Source organism: Alternaria burnsii (genome assembly GCF_013036055.1).
Source record: "Alternaria burnsii strain CBS107.38 chromosome Unknown 700, whole genome shotgun sequence".
Taxonomy (NCBI): Eukaryota; Fungi; Ascomycota; class Dothideomycetes; order Pleosporales; family Pleosporaceae; genus Alternaria; species Alternaria burnsii.
The window spans coordinates 712,520-733,250 of NW_024066121.1; the positions used below are offsets into that span (position 1 = coordinate 712,520).

The 20,731-nt window shown below is 51.0% G+C and overlaps 9 protein-coding genes across 9 annotated transcripts; 5 read left to right on the plus strand and 4 right to left on the minus strand.

The window, feature by feature from the left end:
• Window positions 1-53: 53 nt before the first annotated feature.
• Window positions 54-3,686, minus strand: GT037_009336 (protein prenylyltransferase; the record flags this gene model as incomplete). The annotated part of the gene is made up of 3 exons (XM_038934383.1): window positions 54-1,133; window positions 1,182-3,238; window positions 3,290-3,686. The coding sequence occupies 3 exons, from the start codon at window positions 3,684-3,686 to the stop codon at window positions 54-56; spliced, it is 3,534 nt and encodes a 1,177-aa protein (XP_038783185.1).
• A 559-nt stretch (window positions 3,687-4,245) lies between these two features.
• Window positions 4,246-7,786, plus strand: GT037_009337 (uncharacterized protein; the record flags this gene model as incomplete). The annotated part of the gene is made up of 4 exons (XM_038934384.1): window positions 4,246-5,445; window positions 5,490-6,482; window positions 6,530-7,104; window positions 7,156-7,786. The coding sequence occupies 4 exons, from the start codon at window positions 4,246-4,248 to the stop codon at window positions 7,784-7,786; spliced, it is 3,399 nt and encodes a 1,132-aa protein (XP_038783186.1).
• A 1,184-nt stretch (window positions 7,787-8,970) lies between these two features.
• Window positions 8,971-12,019, plus strand: GT037_009338 (atp-binding cassette transporter-like protein; the record flags this gene model as incomplete). The annotated part of the gene is made up of 5 exons (XM_038934385.1): window positions 8,971-9,179; window positions 9,238-9,853; window positions 9,912-10,836; window positions 11,501-11,593; window positions 11,655-12,019. The coding sequence occupies 5 exons, from the start codon at window positions 8,971-8,973 to the stop codon at window positions 12,017-12,019; spliced, it is 2,208 nt and encodes a 735-aa protein (XP_038783187.1).
• Window positions 12,020-12,091: 72 nt separating this feature from the next.
• Window positions 12,092-13,894, minus strand: GT037_009339 (uncharacterized protein; the record flags this gene model as incomplete). The annotated part of the gene is made up of 1 exon (XM_038934386.1): window positions 12,092-13,894. The coding sequence occupies one exon, from the start codon at window positions 13,892-13,894 to the stop codon at window positions 12,092-12,094; it is 1,803 nt and encodes a 600-aa protein (XP_038783188.1).
• A 489-nt stretch (window positions 13,895-14,383) lies between these two features.
• On the plus strand, window positions 14,384-15,472 carry GT037_009340 (uncharacterized protein; the record flags this gene model as incomplete). The annotated part of the gene is made up of 1 exon (XM_038934387.1): window positions 14,384-15,472. The coding sequence occupies one exon, from the start codon at window positions 14,384-14,386 to the stop codon at window positions 15,470-15,472; it is 1,089 nt and encodes a 362-aa protein (XP_038783189.1).
• A 308-nt stretch (window positions 15,473-15,780) lies between these two features.
• GT037_009341 (uncharacterized protein) lies at window positions 15,781-16,401 on the plus strand (the record flags this gene model as incomplete). The annotated part of the gene is made up of 1 exon (XM_038934388.1): window positions 15,781-16,401. The coding sequence occupies one exon, from the start codon at window positions 15,781-15,783 to the stop codon at window positions 16,399-16,401; it is 621 nt and encodes a 206-aa protein (XP_038783190.1).
• Window positions 16,402-16,586: 185 nt separating this feature from the next.
• GT037_009342 (fad binding domain-containing protein) lies at window positions 16,587-17,771 on the minus strand (the record flags this gene model as incomplete). The annotated part of the gene is made up of 2 exons (XM_038934389.1): window positions 16,587-17,337; window positions 17,398-17,771. 2 exons carry the CDS (start codon window positions 17,769-17,771, stop codon window positions 16,587-16,589), a joined length of 1,125 nt encoding a protein of 374 aa, XP_038783191.1.
• Window positions 17,772-18,470: 699 nt separating this feature from the next.
• GT037_009343 (uncharacterized protein) lies at window positions 18,471-18,629 on the minus strand (the record flags this gene model as incomplete). Its single annotated transcript, XM_038934390.1, has 1 exon — window positions 18,471-18,629. The coding sequence occupies one exon, from the start codon at window positions 18,627-18,629 to the stop codon at window positions 18,471-18,473; it is 159 nt and encodes a 52-aa protein (XP_038783192.1).
• Window positions 18,630-18,909: 280 nt separating this feature from the next.
• Window positions 18,910-20,509, plus strand: GT037_009344 (cation diffusion facilitator 10; the record flags this gene model as incomplete). Its single annotated transcript, XM_038934391.1, has 5 exons — window positions 18,910-19,176; window positions 19,229-19,495; window positions 19,542-19,974; window positions 20,023-20,415; window positions 20,472-20,509. 5 exons carry the CDS (start codon window positions 18,910-18,912, stop codon window positions 20,507-20,509), a joined length of 1,398 nt encoding a protein of 465 aa, XP_038783193.1.
• Window positions 20,510-20,731: the final 222 nt, after the last annotated feature.

A 20,731-nucleotide genomic window follows, 5' to 3' on the forward strand; every position in this document is an offset into this window, starting at 1 on the left:
TTCCTTCAGCTCCAAAGCCATTAGACTAGACCATGAGCTGACACGAGACGACTTTACTCGTCTTCATCATCGTCCATGGCAACGTCGCCGTTCGCCTTCGGTGCAGCGACAGCGTCGTCATCTTCGTCTTCGTCGTCGACGACGCGGGCTTTGCGAGTACGAGGAGCTGCAGTTGCGGCACCTTCATCGTCACTTCCCGCCGCTGCATTAGCATCGTCGGCAGGCGCGGCAGCATCTTCGTCGCTCTCATCATCGATGAACTCTGCCGACTTGTATTTACCGACAGGTTCGCTCTTACGAGCCAGCTTCCTCTTCTTTTTCTCACGGGGTCGCTCTTCGTCGGAAAGATCCTCGGTGCCACTAGCCGTAGTCCTCCTGCGCCTTGAACGCGGTTCATCGTCGTCAGAAGGCAGACCATCGTCGGTATCAGAGTCAGCGTTCTTCTTCTTCCGCTTCGGGCCCTTGGGACCGCGCGCTTTCCGCTCTGCCTTGCGGACTTCCTTGTCCTCATCCTCTTCCATGCGTCTACGCTCTTCTTCGTTGCGTTTCTCCATGAGCTCGCGGTCACGCTGGAGTAGGCGCTGTTGCTCTTCGGCGTACTTGCGCTTCTTCTCCAAAGCCTCTGCCTCCGCGCGTGCCTTTTCTTCCTCACGGCGACGTACTTCAGCTTCGCGAATACGGCGCGCTTGGTCGAGCTTGGTCGCGTTCTCTCCCTCGTATATTGCTTGCTGCTCGCGATCACGCTCAAGCTGCTTTGCAATAGTGTTACGACCCATGTTTGCACGAGAGGTAATGTCTGCACGTGGGAAAGGTGGCGTCTCCTCCTTAGCGAGCTTGTCAAGTGCTTCGATTGCCTCAGTCAGACCTGTTGCAGCCTCATCGACTTCCTCAAGCGTGCGCTGCGTCTCTTTGAGGTTGTGAACCTGTGAAGCAATCTGGAACTGGACAAAAGCGACATTGAACTGGGAGTTGAGGTCTGCAGGAGCGGCCTTGAGGGCTTGTTTTGAGTAGTCCAGGGCTGTTCGGTATCCGGCAAGGCTTCGTTCGTGTTTCGCTCGGAGATACCAAGTTCGTCCTAGACAAGCCAAAATCTTTGGGTCGTTATGCCTGTTCCTGGATAGGGCTGCTTCGTACTAGGATGTGTTAGCATGACATATCAGGGGGAAGTAGGGTAAGCATACGTTCTCGATGGCTCGCGCGTACTGCCTAATCTCACAGTATGTGTGACCCAAGTTGACAAAGACGCTGTGGTCCTTGAGCGTCTCCCTCACCTTGGTGAAGATTTGCAAGGCTGTCGAGTAATCCTTCTTATCTTCTACCAGTGCGATTGCGATACCCTGAGCAGCGTACGCGTTCTTGGGATCGAGTTGCAGCACCTTGTCGAAGAACTCCACTGCTCGCTCATAGCCCTTTCGTCGCTTCTCTTTATCCTGTTCTGAACTTCGAGGCATCTCACGCGCAATGGCGAGATGGATGTTGCCCATGCCCATAAGCGAGTAGCGGTCATGTTTATCAGACTTCTGCAGAGTGTGTTTGTAGAGCCGCTGCTCGTCATCCGCTGCGAAGTTGGACGTCCTCTTCTTGGATTTGTTGACGTACCATCCGTACAAGGCGCGCACCTCGACATTGTCCTCGTTCTCTTTGAAGAGATCCTTCATCGCCCTAGGGCCCTCATCTTGTGGGTTCTCCCTTAGCGCAATGTAAGTCAGACGAATGCGCGCGTCGACGTAATCGGGGTGTCGTTGCAGCAGACTGCTGTACACCTTCTTAGCTTCCTCCGCTTGGCCCTCAGCTTCATAAGTTCGAGCTAGGTTGAAGCTGATAGACGTCACAAGTGCGTCTGTATCGATCGTATCGTCGCGGTTCTCTGCATTAACACAGGCGTTGAGGGCTACCTGGAAAAGCTCCTGAGCACGTACGTAGCGTTCGGCCTGGAAGTGGAAGCATCCCATGTTGTTGAGTAGTTGTGGTGGCAGGAGTTGGCGAAGTGCTGCTGTGAGTTCGGCGCCCTCTTCGACTCCTTCTGGGTAATCTTCCTCTGGAATGGCCTCGATCTCCATCTGCTCTACCTCCTCAAGACACTTTAGGCTCTTTTCAGGGTGTTCCGTCTCATAGAGTCTGGCCAGGTTGAGCAGTACCGACTGGTCGGGAGTGACCTTCTTCTTGGGGTCCTTCCACGCGCTCTGTACGCTCTCGAGATATTTTAGGGCCTTCTTCAACTCTGCAGATTTGTCTTCGGTGGATTTGTTGTTCTGAGCGGTAAAAACGTCCTCAGCAAACAAGGTGCCAAGGAGAGTCTGCGCTTCTACGTTGGGCGATTGCTGGAGAATCTTCTCGAGACGGAATTTGGCACCGTCGTAGTTATTCATCAAGACGTTCATCTGAGCCAGTCCGAACTTGGCTGGTACGAACCCTCGCTCCTCGCCTCCTCGAGCCTGGTCAGACTTCTGATAGTATTCCGCGGCAAGCGAAGTGTTTTCTTGTTGGTGCGCAACCTTGGCTCGTAGGTACCAACCATCACTAGCTATGGCATTGGTGTCGGTAAGCTCGATGGCACGCTTCGCAACGTCTTCGGTTTTGGCAAGGTCCCTCCTCAGAGCAAGATAGCTACCAACCGTGGCACAACTCAAGGGGTACTGATTGTCGATCTTCAGTGCGGGCTGGATGTATTCACCCGTTGCCTTCTTGATCAATGCGGCGAACTTGGGATCGGACGTGGACAGGTTGGCAGTCTGCTGAAAGTTGTAGATACCCATCAAGATCAAGGCAATCTTGGATTTTGGATTCAGCTCGAGAGATCTCTGCCAGGCATTGGCAGCTTCGTCCTTGTGACCAAGTTGCCAGAAACAGCAGCCGATACCGATGCGCGGATCTGGATCGAGGAGGTCGGGAGAACTCTCGAGGATGTTCTGGTATCCCTTCAAAGCGTCTGCCCACTTGCCCATGGAGTAGTGAACACGGGCCTTTCCCATCTTGGCCATGAGGTTCCTTCCGTTGGATGCCCTCAGCGCGTCTTCGAAGCATTTTGCAGCCTGCTTAAGCGTCTCCATGCGCTCAGGGCTGACTGTGGAGCCGGCGGCAGTCGCAGGGCCCTGGAGCGAAGCCTTGAGGAGGTATAAGACACCACGGGCGAGGAACAGCGGGGGATGCGAGGGGCTGATACGGGAGGCGTCGTTGAGTACGCCAGTAGCCGACTGGATCCAGTACTCCTTCAGTTTGACATCTCCATCTGCGTTTTCTAGTATGTGTCAGTCATGAAAAGGCATGTGGACATGATATGATGGCTTACGAGGCCTGACGCGCGGTGCTTCGCGACATTTGAGCAGGTACAGCCAGCAGAGGCCGTTGAGGATGCTGAGCCTGTCCTCGCCGCGCGCGCGATTGAAGACCTGAGTGGCCTGTCTCAGCACATCTATGGCTGTCTCTATCCTCTTGCGCTTCGCATAGGCGACGGCGACCTGGACCCACGTCGATGTCGCGCTCTTCTCAGCCTCCAAAATGTCGCATAGCTCGGTTGGGTCGTCCTGGATCTGCTCGTCCAAGGGGATTTCGACATCGAGCTGGCCTCCCTCATCATCGGCGACAGAGATGGTGATGGAGCTGGGCACATCCGAGTATCGTGGTGGTGGGAACATGCTGCCAGCGCCGTTCACGCCATTCGCGCCATTGGCGTAAACTGCAGCCATGTTTGCGGACAAGTCGCGGTCGGGGGAGATGGTTTCGCGATGGATTCGGGGGCGGAGACGGGATCAGCGCGACATAGCAGGGGGGAAGGCGTGAAGAGGTAAAGGCGCGAGGCTGATTCGTGCCTGCGTTGGTGGTTGGATAAAGAATCGCGAGTGAGAGCTTCCAGGGAGCGCGGAACGGCGAAACGTGCGGAATGGGGGCCTTGGCGCGACGTTGATGCTTGACGGCAGCAACCGTGGACACGCTTTCTCTGTAGAATTTAGCTGCACAACTGGACTACATGATACCATGTCATGTATCGTGTGAGAGGCATTGGATATACTAATCGCCTGCGCACCTTGCGTTGTGCCGTCCAGTTCATCTTCGGTCCTTCCCTTTCCATTGCATTGACATTCGCGACTTCCGTGATCCCTGCTGCTCCAACACCCCCGAGCTCCCCGCAACAGTACACATGCACCACATAGATACTCGATGACGCGCAAACCTCACTACTGCGCGCCATGAATGTAAGGACAAGGAACACAAGGAACACAACACTGCGCGACGTCTGAGTGCACCATGTCGCGCAATCCAGGCTACTCGCGGGCGGGAGCCAATGGAGGCTATGCCAATGGCAACGGCAACTACGCTGGCGGAGGATATAATGGATACGCGGGCGGTGACGGCAGCTACGACGACCGACCGAGTGGTGAGCGACCACGAAGACCGGGCGGGTACGGTGGCATGAGCGCGCAGCAGGACGACTATGCACCACGACCGAGCAACGAGCGCGAACGTCCCCGACGACCTGGTGGCTATGGCGGCCTTGCTCAGGAAGACGACATGGAAAGAAGACCCAGCGCCGACCGCGAGCGCCGGCCTGGGGGCTATGGAGGCGGCGGCTTTGCAGGGCGTGACGAGAGCCCTCGTCAAGTCACACGGCCTACCAGCATTGAACGCAGCCCAGCGAAACGCCGTAGCGGAGAGCGACAGAACGGAAGCCGGCCCAGGAACGCAAACAATGGACAAGGTAGCCAGGCCATCGACGAGGTTCTCCAATACATACAACAAAACTGGGAATTCATGACCAAGGACCAATGCGTCCCTATCGAAGTCGCCCTGAAGCTCATGGATTCGAGCTCGCTCGGCCTGGCAAATCAGGCTGGTCAGTTCCAGCAAACACACGATCAGCTGCAGAACGCTCTGAAAGGCATCGTCAACGAACACCATCAGGGATTCAACAGCTCCATTGGTACCTTCCATCAGATCCAGTCCAGTCTCCAGAGTTCCCAACACCGTGTCAGGACTCTCAAAGGTTCACTTGTTGCGGCCAAGTCACAACTCTCCACAGCCAAGCCAGAACTTAAAGAGTTCGCTACGACCTCCCAGAATTACGATGAGATGTTACAAATGCTCGATACGATTGAGAAACTCCAACTCGTCCCCGAGAGATTGGAAGCTCGCATATCAGAGAAGCGTTTTCTCACAGCTGTAGATATTCTACAGGATGCTCTACGAATGATACGAAAGACTGAAATGGAGAAGATCGGAGCCCTGTCTGACTTGCGCACATATCTTAGCAACCAAGAAGTATCTTTGACCGACATATTGATCGAAGAACTTCACAGCCATCTCTACCTCAAATCGCCTTACTGCGAAGACAGATGGAAGGAGTATGCTCAGAACCAGGTCAAGGGCGATCTGTCTCAGCGCGCTCAGACTGACGCAAGAGGCCGCTTGCTCTACTATTTCCTAGATGGTCTTGATACTTCAGAACCGGTATGTGTGCCCAACTCTACCATGTATCCTACTGACGTTTTCAGATGACGGACGATTCCACCCACAATCCTGAGACAGACACATTCCAGTACATACGACTGGTCATAGAGGCGCTGAACAAGATGAGCCGCCTAGACATGGCGGTGGATACAATTGAACAGCGGTTGCCAGTCGAACTCTTCAAAGTTGTGGACAAGTCCAACAATGAAGTCGCCCAACGACACCCGAGCATACTACGAGCCTACTCGGCTAAGAAGAAGGGCAAAGCAAAGACGGAAGTCGAAAATGAGGATGTCCGGACAACTCTTCTGAACGATTTGATGTGGACTCTGTATGCCCGGTTCGAAGCGATTGCAGAAGGTCATCGAGTCGTGCATGACGTTGTGGCTGGTATCGTTCGACGAGAAAACCGAGCTGCATCAAGCGCAACATTGACACGCGGTTTTAAGGAATTGTGGAAGTTGTACCAAAGTGAGATGCGATCACTTCTCCATGACTATCTTGCTACAGACGGTGAAGCATCTTATAGAGGCGGTCAAGGTCCGGCGTCCACTGGCAGTGCGTTCTCGCGCGCTCCTCGAGACCGGAATAAGCGCATGTTCAAGCTGTCCGACGTGGATACGAAGGCGACAGAGCTCTCCAAAGAACGAGAGGATCTAGAGATCATTCTCAAGACATCCGTGCCTGGACTCGTGTCTGACTCAAAGAGACCAGAGGATGTCAATACCAACACAACTACCAATCTTGATGGCAGTGCGACCGGACACAAACTTCTGGTCGAGCCCAGTGTCTTCAACATGGGCATTCTGTTACCGCCATCGCTAGACTTCTTGAACCGATTAAAGGAGGTTGTGCCTTCAAATGCTGATATCAGCATGAGTACTTTGACTTCTTTCCTAGATGATTTCTTGGTCAATGTCTTCCACCCACAGCTGGACGAGACCCTTATCGAATTATGTTCTCAAACTTTCATTGAGATCGACTCATTCAACGAGGACCCTCACTGGTCGAGACATTCCAAGAAACCCATCTTCAAGGTACGTCATGCACTGATGGTGTGTGCATCATATACTAATTTGACCAGGGCACTGCGCAATTCTTTACCCTTATCACTGCTTTCTGCAAGATGTTGGACAACCTTCCCCATGATCAAGCCTTCTCCCAACTCATCGTCAACCAAATGGACACATACGCCCAAAAATGTAGTGGCTGGTACAAGGCTCTTGTTAGTCGATCGCAGCCCACGGCAAGTGGTCGTCTTATGAAGGCTCCTGCCGTGTGGGCGGAATCCGAAGCAATGGAAGAGCTCATTGCCCGCCTCGTGCGAACAGACCCATCAGATTACGAGGAGTTGAACAAAGCCATCGAGAACGAGGTTGCTCTTCTGATCGAAGCAGTAGAAGCTGATGAGCCTCTGGACCAGGCAGATATGATCCAGGATAAGAAGAGTATCGTCAGCCTCTGTCTGCTGTACACAAGTATGAAGTGGTTGGCTACCAAGACGGCGCAACTACGGCATATCAGTGATCGTGCGTCTGACCCGATTACCGCGGAGTCAAATGGTCAGAGGCACAACAGACGCTGGACTCAACTTTCCTCGGCCGATCCTAGGCCACAGAGCGCCCAGGTGTATCTCCCATTAAGTGCAGACACAGCTGCGTAAGTATTCTTGGCGCTTGCAAGAACCCCCTTTTACTGACCAACATACAGTATATTTGACGCAGTAGTACAAACCTATCATGCTCTCAGTACCCGCGTCTTACGGACACTGCACTTGTCAATCCGTTCGACCATCCTACACTCGCTAAACGCGAGCACACAACCCAATGTCTACATCGACACTCTACTCAGCGACCCCGACCCCGCCATCCTTGCCTTGAACGCCACACTCGTCTCCTTCGATACCGAAGTGTCAACCTACATCCCGGTCGCATCTTACATGCACATAACACGCGGTCTAGCAACCCTAATGGACACCTACCTCCTCAACCTCTGCACCTCCAAAATAACACGCATGAATACCAACGGATGTGCATTGATGCAACTCAACATCTTGGTCCTCCAGCAGAATCTCAAGAACATAGAAGACGGCGCCACCTTACCTTATGCAGCCCTTTTCTTCGACCTCTTCACCGCAGGCCCGGATGCGATTGTCGCGCGAGCGAAAGAGTACGGTAAGGGCTTTGGGGTGCCGGGTGACGTGTTTGGGGAGCAGGAGGTCAAGAAATTGTTGCAGATGATCTATGAAGAGAGGCTTAATGATCAGAATAGGGAGGCTAGCGTGCAAGCGAAGAGGGCGTTGGATGCACAATTACTCGAGATCAGTGAGTTCATGTATTAGAATTGCGTTGGCTCTCGTCTTCTCAGTGTTCCAGCTGGATAGTAGCGACCGTTTGTGAGAGAACAAAGGCCGAGTCATAGTATCATATTATCATTGTGTTGAACGAAATGGAAATGCGTTTTACATCAGCCGCCAAAGGCGCCTCTCATCTGCTGACTTTTTGTGTAGCTGCAACGTGCATCTTCAGCCTTAAATGCAGTCGGCGACGTCGCACCAGGCGGCGTCCGTGCACTCCACAACGTCGGCGAGATGACAGGGGTGGGGATGCAAGCCACCCAGCTAGCTCGCGGGATAGGGCTTCAGCTGCACACCCCGAGACAACATATTCGCTGATCCGATATGACATGACGAGCACTTTCGAGATTTCCCACCGCTACTTGTTCCGGATCGCCACGTCTCAGGACTTGGAACGCCGGGTTTCTGGGCTGCACTAACCAGATCCGAATAGAAGTGGGCGTGATACTATACTACCTTTCAAAACATTGTTCTTGTGAAGACCCCGAAAATCGGTGTCTGGCAATTTTACACGGACGTTGTTCTCCAGGCGTGTTCCAGAAACCAATAACGGGGAAGTAAGCTGCATGTCACCCTCCAGCCGCTCTGCGCCAAGCGCAACAACACATTGCCAAACCACCATACCGTTACCGTTGGCTGAATATGAATACACAGACGATTGGTTGGTCTGAGATGCTTACTGATCTCTGAACCTTGGCTTCATGGGTTATGATGATCTCTGCATAGGATTTCAACAGTCTGGCTTTGTGAATAAGGCCACCCCTTCCGGTGACTTTTCGCCGATGACAGTAATATCGGACCGTCGGGGACTTCTTGGTGCTGCAGACCATCGGCGTTCACGTATGTCTGACTGCTTGGGAGGGGGGAGATGGAGGTGGGTTTACCGGTTTCATAGAGCTTTTGGCCCCCATACTTTTGCTCCTATCTAGGAGCTGTCTTTACATAGTCTTGACATCTTCCACTCCATCTCGCATTCAATCGCTTCTTGAACAGATAGTTCATCGGAAAGTGTGAATTTCGGTTTCATTCCTATCCCCCTACTACACCAATCCTTTTCTTCTACATCATTTAGTATTTACCGCCGTTCTTGCCCACTCTTTTCCAGCCAGATTATTTTGATCGTGTAGTGAACTACACGAAGCACACCGCTTAGGCTTGGTCTCTCAGTCATGTCATCATCTAGTACCACAAGAGACGTTGAGAAAGGCAATGCAGGCTCAGACTATGCGCATCTAAGCAATGATGAAGTGAAGAGCTTCAGTTGGGAAGATGTAACGGTCACAGTCAAAGACAGGGTATCGAAAGAGCCAATTGATCTTCTTTCCAATGTTAGCGGCATGATTGAGGCAGGCGAGATGATGGCTCTGATGGGTCCAAGGTACGTTCATAACATCCTCATTCAGACAATGGACAACCATCTAACGTAGCAACGTCAGTGGCTCTGGAAAAACTACCCTCCTCAACATCCTTGCTCATCGCGCCGCGATACCTAAAGCCACCATTCAACAAACCCTCCGCATCAACGGCGCACCGACAGCACTATCGTCATTTCGCAAAATGAGTTCCTACGTCGAGCAGGAAGACGCTCTGATCGGCTCCCTCACCGTCCGCGAAACACTCTACTTCGCCGCTCAACTCGCACTCCCAAGTTCCGTACCAGCAGCTTCCCGCAAGGCCCTTATAACTTCTCTCCTGTCCTCCTTCGGCCTCACTGCGCAAGCCGATACTCTGATCGGGACTCCTATCCGCAAGGGTGTGTCTGGCGGTCAGAAAAGACGTGTCAGCGTCGCCAGTCAACTGATCACTTCCCCAAAGATACTATTCCTGGACGAACCGACAAGTGGACTCGACTCTGCGGCTAGCTACGAAGTCATCAAGTTTGTTCAGGGCATCGCGAAGAAGTATAAGATCTTGGTGATTGCGTCCATTCATCAGCCGAGTACTGCGACCTTTGGGTTGTTTGACAAGCTAATGTTGTTGAGCCGAGGGAAGTGCGTTTACAATGGCGAGGTTGAGGGAGTCAAGGAGTGGTTCGAGGGGCTGGGATATGAGGTAAGTCTACATCCTGTTGTGTTGCGAAGATCACGAGAACTAATACGATCGCCAAAAGATGCCGTTATACACCAATCCAGCCGAGTTTGTTATCGACTTGATCAATACTGATTTCTCCCAAGACGACACCGCCGCATCGCAACGCCTTTCCCATCTTCACACTTCCTGGGCTACATCCCCTGCAGCAGCAACACTGTCCGCAAACCTCCGCGTCGCCGCCAAAATGCCATCCAGTTCCCTCCAATCCTCTTCGCCCACTTCTTCCAGCACACGCGTGTCTGCTCTCTCAACCCTCTTACCCCTGGTCCACCGCTCTTTCATCAAATCTCACCGCGATATCGTCGCGTACGGCATCCGAATAGCCATGTACCTCGGCCTGGCCATCATGATGGGCACAGTCTGGCTGCGACTCTCTCCCACCCAATCCAACATCCAAGCCTTCACCAACGCCATTTTCTTCGGTGGCGCCTTCATGTCCTTCATGGCCGTCGCTTACATCCCCGCGTACCTCGAAGACCTCGCTATTTACTCCAAAGAACGCGCAAATGGGCTTTACGGACCTACAGCGTTCATGCTGGCTAATTTTATCGTGGGAATTCCGTACCTCTTCCTCATCACCGTGCTGTTCAGCGTGGTGAGTTATTGGCTAGGGGGGTTCCGACCGAGTGCAGAAGGATTTTGGATGTGGGTGCTTTGGCTGTTTCTGGACCTGCTGGCTGCAGAGTCTTTGGTTGTGTTGCTTTCGAGCCTCATCCCTATCTTCGTTGTGGCGCTTGCGGCGACGGCGTTTGCGAATGGGCTTTGGATGTGCGTGAATGGATTTATGGTGCAGCCCGATACGCTGAATGTCTTTTGGAGGTACGTTTTCCATTACATTGATTACCAGGCGTATGTATTCCGTGGTATGATGGTCAATGAGTTTGGAAAGAGGAGTTATGCTTGTGAGAAGCTAGAGGGAGGTGGGTGTCAGTGCATGTACCCGAGTGAGTTGCAGGATCAGTGCTTGGTGGATGGGAAGGCAGTGTTGGGCGTGTATGGGTTTGGGACGGGAAACACAGGGAAGTATGTGGGGTATCTTCTGGTCATCGTTGCCGTGTATAGGTTGTTTGGATGGGTGGTTTTGTATTTGCGCAAGCACTGAGTATTGTAGTACTACTGGAAATCCCTAGGGACATGGCGTAGTCGTTGTAGTATGTTTATTATAATTGAAAGAAGATGCACTTTGCAATCTTAATGGTTGCCAAAATCGTCTAATTACCACCCAACATACTTCTGGGTGCGACCACGTTTGGTGTCTTGACACTCCGAACTGTCGATCCAGCCGTTTCTTTCGTCGGGTGCTCGCTTTCAGCTGAGTGACCTCGCTCACTCGCATAGTCCGAAGCCAATCCTATTCCACATTAGTGTATGGATCCCAGGACGCCTTATGATATCCTTGGACCCACTTCAGAGCCACGCTAAGCAGCTTCAGACATACGAAAGACAATATTGAAGTACAATATAAAAGCAAGATGAGAAGACGAGTCGTTCGAATATCTAGCTTCAACTGGCCAATGTTCAGAAACATCTTACACAGTTTCCCAAACCAACTCCGCTCGATCTTGATAGCATCGCACGTTCCTCAAACGCGACTACAATTCACCTCAGCGCCCAACATGTCTGCAATTCCCATCGTCTTGTGCGGTAGAAATCCCCCACTCGCTCAAGCGGTTCGGCAAAATCTTATGCCTGAGTACGATGGTACGTCTTTTTCTTGCCATCTTCCTTGCGTTTCCCTACTATGAGAACTAACGTCTCGAAGTAATTCACATAATCTCTTCCCCAACGGTTGGCACAAGTGATCTTCCGCTTCTTCTAGCCTCTCCGTTGACTGTACCACCAAACTCTCAATCCAATCTCGGGTCTCAGAACTATTCCAAACGACCTGCTGCAGTTGTTGTAGGTGGAGGATTCGACGACCAGATGTTCAAACAGATGAAGGATGCTTGTAAAGAGACAATGGATATACCTTGGGGTAAAGCAGATCTTTCAATGAGTGGGGAGATGCCTAACTACAACAATGTCGACGCCTTTGGCAAAGCTGTCGCACGGAGGGTTAAGACGCGCCTGTTGGAGGTGAATATTGGTGGGAGGAATGGCGTCCAGAATGGTGAATTCAGATATTGATTAGCCAAAACAGCTGTCTACATAGCGACAATACCGAACCAGTATTTGTGATACCTTCTTTCCACGAATACCTTATCTAAGGCAGAAATACTGACGTTCCTTGCGCCCTTCTTCAATCTCTTTGATGAGCTCTCCGTGCCTAATCTCGTCCATGTACACATCGCCTAATAGTAAGTAGACGTCGCCCCTTGGCCGCAGCGCACAAGGATTATATGCCCCTTCCAGGACTACAATAATGTCGTTCTCTCTCAGACAAGCCGGTCCAAGGCCGAGGGAACCATTCTTAGTACGAAAGAACTTTCGTCGAAAGCAATGATTTCCCATAATATCCTCAAACAGCTTCCACTCATCGTCATGCTCGCTCAAATGTTGTGTCGTTAAGCCACCTCCACTCTCGTTATCCGCAATCAAGTGGAGGAGGCGAATATAAGCTAAAAAGCTTTGGGAATATGCTGCTATCTCGTCTTCAGTTGCGCACTCGTACAACGTATCATCTTGAAGTACCACTCCTGTGGTCAATGTTCGTGCCATTGACATCATTACGGGGCTCACATCACGGCCTAAAGGGGACCACGTGGGCACCTTCTCGCTCCAGTACTCTAGGACAATCCGTTGCGGATAGTTTCTAAAAGTTATCTTCTCATGCGGCAAGTCAGCAAGGGATCCGTTTATTGGCGGTCCTGTATACAAGACTGTTTGATGAGTCAATCCGGATACCATTATTGATCGGTCAGAAGGCTGTGTACTGCCATCGGGCGGAGATGTCGTATTATATGTCCCGTTTGGTAAAACAGACGGAGACAAAAGACTTCCTATCGGGAAAATCGGCACATGTACCGTCTGATCCCATTGAGGGATCCAAGATCTGTATCTTGGGTCACCGTCATAGCGTGCACCATGATGTACATGGGCAAAAAGGGCAAGATCGCCAGTCCATCCTATGACTGCAGTGGCCAAATCATGGTAAACATCCTGGATGGACTTATCATAATCAATTCTGATGATATGTCTTTCCTCCCCAAGTTCCATCAAACCAAGAATGCCATAGATCTTATCTCGAGGATCCGTAGCTTCCCATTTTCTGTAGGTTCTCAGAGCTGAAAGAAGACTACATTTGTCGTCACGGAATGGACCGTTCATATGATAAGCGAACTGTTCGAAGATCGCGTATGGTGAATGTTGTATCTCGCCTTGGCAACGGTCCACCGTCCATCCAGCTAGGCGCACGGGAACGTACCTCGAAAGTTCCTCAGTTCCCCAATAAAACATTGAATCAGAAGCTAATCTAATCTCTTGTATACACCATATCCGCCGAAACCAAGGGATATCGAAGAAGAGTTTTAGCGCATTCCATGGTAGCGGTCCGCCGAAGACTGCAGCTACATCCGGGATACGCCAGTCAGAAAAATGGTGCTCGGGATCATCTTTGAAGGCTTTGACGCATATCAGGGAATCGAAAACACGCTTGATATCCAAAGCATACTCCGTTTCGATGTGACCCAGCCAGACAACGACGCGTTTGGCGCAATGAAAGATCGAACCCATGCGGCGTACCTGAGAGCTCTTTTCTTCTTCATCAGACTGCGCAATGCACAGTGCGTCTGCCCAGACAATCCGTGCCTCGTTCGTTAGTCGCATTCTAACAAGCGCATCCCGCAGGTTCATCGTAATCCAGTGTGTTGTGCCATTACAAACTATCTCACGCCGTTCAGCTGAGTCGCCCCAACAGTAAGAGAGCGCTTCATATGCGGGAAGGTGGTCAATGTCGTACTGCCGAAGCTCACACGATACTGGTGACTCTGGAGACTCAGAGGGTAGTATATGCAAGAGGCGGATGTCAGTGTCCGATAGCCGCGTGGGATACAGCGTATTCATTGCGATTGTAGAAGCGGTTTTGCGTTAAGCGGATGCCAGTCGGTGGTGGATAACGCATAACCCAGTAAAATGCAGCGAAGGGCTACCAGCCGGAAGTTTGGTCAAAATTGCGACCTATTGCGCCAAAGACAAGAATACTAAAGATCTGCTGTACGCGTTCATGTAGCATGAATGGATTTAGGTTTGATAGATGTATTGCGTGGAGCGGGGCAGAATCGATGCCGCAGGGGGTAGGGGCGAACGCAAGCAGATGCTATTCCGCTTTCGGCCTAATGTGGTGAGTACCAATACTGTTTACCTCCAATGGCAGCGCCCAGGTTTTCTCTCACTGCTCAGCTCTTGGCAAATGACTCATATAGAATCATGTCACTACTGCGTGCAGCTTCACCGATCAAAATATCTGTCATGAGTCAGGAGAGAAAGTCACGATGCAGCAATTGTTTACAAAAAGCGATGTAGTAGGCTCACCTCCAAGAGCCCTCCATCAACATGTCTTCACACAACCTTACCGACGAGAAAGGGGTCAGAGAATACCTCGAAGCACATCAATTCACACCCATCAGCGTACAATTACTCTCAGGAGGCAGTGCCAACTATGTCTACCGTGTCGTAAACCATGATGGCTCGACACGCATCTTAAAACACGCAGAACCCTATTTGCATAGCAACAAAGACTTTGCATTCGACCCTAAGCGTATGAACTACGAAGCGCGAATCTTGCAGGCTCTATCTTCCTCCGAGAGCCCTTTGATCGCAACTCTTCCCGGATCGAACGTACACACGGTACGGCTGTTGAACTACGATGAGACCAACAAGCTGCTTGAACTCGAAGATGGGGGTAGTCGAAATCTAAAGGACGCTTATACAGACTCGGAGCTTGATATACCATATATTGCGGAACAGATTGGAAGATGGCTCGTTGCACTGCATCTATCCGCAAGAAATCTCTCGCTCGCTTCGCCGGATCAAGGCCGAGGCACCGACAATAACCCTATCGCGGTTGATATTTATCGGTATCCGTACAACGGCCTGCACATCGCCCTGAGACAATCTGGTTACGACCCTCAGTTGGCTCACGTCATCAATGAAAAATTCGGAAGTTTAGTCGCGGTAGATGATGAATGTATCTGTCACGGCGACTTTTGGCCTGGCAATGTTCTCGTGCGGGAATTTGAACAAGAACCAGTCGAGCTGACGATTGTGGACTGGGAACTGGTGCGCCGCGGTACCAGCGCAACCGATGTTGGCCAGTTCGCTGCCGAATCGTTCCTTCTTGATCGCTTTCGTGGCGGTAGGGGTTTGCTTAGTGCATTTCTGAACGCCTATGTTATAGTTCGGGAGCAGACAGAGACGCTTGGTAGATCGTGGCTGACAAGAGTGGTAGTGCACTGGGCAGTTCATGTTGCGTTTTGGCCTACTAGAGTCAGATGGTCGAACGAGGAGGAGACTAAGGCCCTTGTTGAAGTGGGCGTTGCTACTTTGGAAAACATTCTGAATGAGGATTGGGAGAAGGTGTTGGAGTCACCATTGTTGAGAGACGTAAAGGAAAGGTATGCTGCATTGTTAGCGCGACCTTAACGACTGCGCGTAGAGTAGGACTACATCTCAAGTCTAAAGGTATCTAGTGTCCAAAAGCACTTCAGTTACTTGATACTAGATCTCCACCAATTCTACCAACTTCCTAAGACACCTTCTGCCATACCGGTAATCAAACATCTTACTCATGGTCACATGTGCAGACCACGAAGAATCCCCTAGTCACATTACCATCACAACAATGGTCACCAGATATTTGGTAGCTCAACTAGCATCATTTGCCCATGCATATATAAGCACCCAACTACAACGCCACTGGCTCAGCATCGACCGCTTGATTAATCGATACAATGGCTACCTCATCCTCATCGAGCAATACTACTGAGTTCATAACCATTATCGAACACATAAGTCCGATACTAGCCACCGCAGTGGCTGAGAGACTATTGCCTAATCTCAGAGAAGAGATGGCGTGCATGATACCTGGAATCGTGTCTCAAACACTTTTTCAACGAGGGGTTGTTGATAAGCATAAGAACGACAGCAAAGGCAACAAAACAACCGGAGCATACTTGCAGGCCACTACCGATACTAGAATGCCACCATCACAGCAATATCTGCAGGAACCGTTACCTCGCCCTCTACCACAACCTCCCCTGGAATTACAGCACCAGAGTCAAGCGATTGCCATCACAGCAACTCCAGATAGGCGAGTTTCGGACGAGGAGATGTTTAAGAGGTTTCGCGAGTATAAAATACGTGAAGGCAGAGCACAGACCGGAGAGGTAATGAATGCGGGTGTAGCGATTACTGTTACATTGAAACCAGACGGTTCGCACTTTGGGGTACAGGATGAAGCGGCTGTCGACTGGAGCGGCAAGGATTCAGACATATCTGGGATGAGTTTAAGTGGTCATAGAGTAGACAAGAACAATGATGAGAGCGGACGGATTAGAAAGAAGGAAGGATAGCAGATGTAGGAAGAGCTGCGATGCAATGCAAATCAGAATCAAGACATCATGCAACGTTTCGTGATTCTGGCTTACATTGCCACTGGTCACAGGCTGCATTCTTACCACAATCTTCATAGCTGATATTGTATAATTACACATTTTTGCTGATGGTACATGGGGAAACGTACACAAGCTCTCGGTCTTTACTGCATCTTTCTCGCACCCGATGCACTCTCAATCTCCGCCATTTTGCCCTCTCGCCAGAACCAAACTGCAGCAAGCGTCGCGCCTGGTCCGCCCATAGCCGTCACCGCGGCGATGACGAGAAAGCTTTCAAAGATGTTTTCAAGTGTGGCTTCTCCATTCTTTACCCGCTGCACATCGCATATAGTGACCCAAGATGGAATGATGTACATTGATCCAATGATGAGCCAGTCCCACTGGAAGATAAACAGAAGGCCCCACTCCATACCCCTCTTCCATGTGTAGGTACTGGGGATGAATACGCGGGCGTAAGTCACATCGGGGTTGTCGGATAGGGAGATACCACGGATAGCGATCCAATGCGTCGCCACGGAGACAACGAAAGCGAAAGCATAAAGAACCTTGAGACTTCGGACGTCCGCACTCTTGTTCTTCGCGGTTATGACGGTCGAAGAACCCGAGAGAGAAACGAACCATAGCGGAATATTGGCGAAGATAGGCGTGAACTGCCAGAATGCGAGAAGGTTCTGGAGCATGTCTGTATCTAGGCCGGGGATGAATAATGCGATGGTAGGCATAACGTAAAACAAGAGAATTCCTGGGAGAATCGCGCGCGCATAAGGCAATGGAACAGTGCGTCCAGTCTGGAAGTATGATTTTGGACTTGAGATGCGATGGAAGGCTAGCCACCAGAGAGTCACTATAAAAGCTCCTCCCACATTCTGGTAGATGAAGGCCCAGAGAGAAATGCTTCATATCATCAGTAACATGCGTCGAATTTCGTTAAATCCCTCCTGATGGCTCACTTACTATTTAACCCAACTACCTTGGTTTCGCTCCCGGCATGCCTCGACGCCATGCACCGCAAGAAGGGGCGTGATCTGAAGGAGGAAATGGAGTTGTTGCCAGTAGAAGGTCTCACTCCATCCTGTGGGCCCATACAAGAATGCAGCCACCAAGAAAGACAGTCCCTCGTCTAGGATACGGATACCCGTATAGTGCTTCTTGAGAGACTCACCGTTAGGCAGAGTGCCTGATGCAGCTACGTCCAAGAAACCAACAGGAACTTCGTTTTGAGCTGTCGTAATGCGCATAGTATAGAGCCCAATCCCAGCTAGAACTGCCATTACAGCCAGTAGCGCATTGTTGTTCGGACGACCGACGCGTGCTGTTGATGTCGCCATGATGGGTGGTTGCTGGCGCTCAAGGGAACAGCGCGCCGTAGCAGATGACCACGGTTTTGTTTGTCGTCCCTCGGCGCGCCTTGGGCACAACTTGGCGAGCTTCGTCTCTCCTATCAGTCCTAGAGGTCAGCTCGGACATATATTTCATCCGGTGGTTGCGGGGATTGCTTATGTAAAACGGCACAAAGCGAAACGCCTCATCATAGCTTCTCAGATGCGATCTCCTGACTAGAAAAGAAGACTATTGCATGTTGCCATTGATGGAGTGCTGCAGGAAGGAAGAAATCATAACTTGAGTTGTCCTTGAGTTGATCACAAACGAATCGGAGGTATCGCACGTGACTGGTAGATAATCCTACCTCTTCGGCGAATTCAATGGCAAGATCGAGAGGGGCATTGGTCGGGTGACATTTGGAACTCAATTCGAGCTGAAATCTGACGAAGACGAGATCGGATGTTTGTCTTGCGATTCGTCAATGGTTGATCCCAGGTAAGTGTACCGGACGCTTGGTTCGGCCCTTTCGGCTAAGCGGCACATTGCGATGGCCGGAACGTGTTTCAACGGCGTTGGTGGTGAAAGCCATCCGGTTTTGGGAACGTGACGTCAACGCACCGCCTCATCGAGTGGCTCACATTTCCATGGTTTTTATCGCTGTTCGCATAACAATTCCAACGGTGTTGAAAAAGCAAGCCGACTGCCTAACTCGATAGATCAGAGCTTGTACACTTTTGCGGGGTGATGTGCCGCGACGGTACCTGCCAAGGCGATGAAACCTCGATGGTTGACGCGGAGGCGCCGCGATCGCGTCCACCACGCGACGCTAGAGAGGTGATGTCATAGCACCTATTCAGCGACATTGGACGCAGCCTGGAGCAAGCACTATCGAGAATATATCCCTTTGATGCAGGGACACTGCCACATGTGGCATAGTGTCTCCAGTTTATGATGCGCTCTCCAACGCTATTACGCATTGGCGTCGTCCATGTCTCGGAATCTTGGCTGCCATGGTTTGACAGCGCGTCGCGTCTTCCTTCTTGTAAGCTTGGTTTTCTTGTCAGCCCTTGTCTACAACCTCTTTCTTTCTCAAACCCTACAACGATACTCTAGAAGTTCCGGAAACTTCGAAAATTACGAGCTATGGTCGGAACCAGACGCAACATTCTCAACAGCCACAACAGCAACGGCAGCATTAACAGCAGAAGCAATGCCAACGAGTTCAGTAAATACCAGCGTGTCGACCTGGAAGGAGGGTATGGAGGAAATAATCCCGTTAGATCAAAGAAGCGATTTCGCGATGCGATCGACCAAACCGTAAAGGACAATCGCGCCAATGAGATGAAGAAGAAGTTGATCGATAATATCGACCATGAAGCGCTGGAATTTTTCAGGAAGAGCGATGAGAGTGTACGTTTAATCCATACGTCTGTTTGCAGTGACGCTAATATGTGTTCTTCAGCTCAAATCCATCAAGAATAAGAGAGTACGCGGCTTCTACGAGGAGCAGAACTCGCGCTTGGACGACTGGGCAGAAGTAGACATGGTTGTCTCTTCGCTTGCCGACGATATTGTGGATAGTATGAACCCGCGAGATACTGATGGCGACGGAGTAGCAGAAGACCGTGGACCTTTGGGCAATAGCGGCGAGGAATTGGAACCTTTTCTCCCCGAAGAAGAGCGTGACCGAAGAGCGAGATCTGCCAAACACGCACGGTGGGCCATAAACGTAAGTCCTAAAGACGGGAAATGTAGCCAAAGCTGACAGTTTTCAGATCAACGTCCTTGTGAACGTCCTTCTACTCGCGGCCAAGGGTGTAGCAGCGATCTGGTCCAGCTCTTTGTCGCTGATCGCGTCTCTTGTTGATTCGGCACTTGACTTGCTATGCACCATCATCATCTGGACCACCAACAAACTCGTTGGCTGGCGTTTGCAGAGTCTAAAGAAGAAGTTTCCCATCGGCCGACGACGCCTCGAACCCATCGGAATTCTGGTCTTCTCTATCATTATGGTCATATCTTTCCTCCAGATTCTGCAAGAGTCGGTCAAGAAGCTCCTACCAAGCGGCGATCACAGTGTATCTCAATTGCCACCCGCTGCTATCTTCGCCATGGTAGCTACAATCGTTGTCAAGGGCACTATCTGGATTGGATGTGCAAGGGTCAAGACAACGCAAGTACAGGCCCTCGCCCAAGACTGCAAAACTGGTACGTTCGTGTCTTGCGCCAACCACGTACATCTGCTAACCAACACAGATGTGTATTTCAACACACTTTCCCTTCTTTTCCCTCTCATCGGCGGCCACGTCGGCATCTGGTGGCTCGATCCTCTCGGCGCAGCTTGCCTTTCGCTATACATCATCTACGACTGGGCTTGCACTTGTTTCGAAAATGTCACTCGTCTGACCGGTGAAGCAGCCAATGACCGTGTGGAGCGCAAGATGATGTACATGGCGTACCGCTTCTCACCCCTTGTTGAAGGTTTCAAGAGTCTCAAGTGCTACCACGCAGGTGATGGTGTCTGTGTGGAGATCGATGTGCTCATGAAGGAGGAGACACCGTTGAGAAAATGTCATGATATTGCCGAGACTCTGCAGTACTGTCTAGAAGGCTTAAATGAGGTGGACCGCGCCTTTGTGACAATGGACTGTGAGTATTCCGATCGAGAGACGAGCGCTTTAGAATTTGCAGCTAATGTTTTACAGACACTTCACAAGGCCCCACAGGCCATGCTGGTAGCTAGGTTTATGCCTGCCAGTGATGTACATCTGGAACCATTCCTTATTCTTAGCATAGCGTGCCTGGCGTTCGGTCAGTATTATAAACTCTTACTTTGTTCAATACAACTATTCGGTAAAGTCTTTCCTTTCGTACCTTATCGCTGCATTTTCCACTCGGCGCTACGACTTATGAGGTTCACGAGAAGCGCGTTGTGGTCAACACACGGAATGAATGACGAACCTGC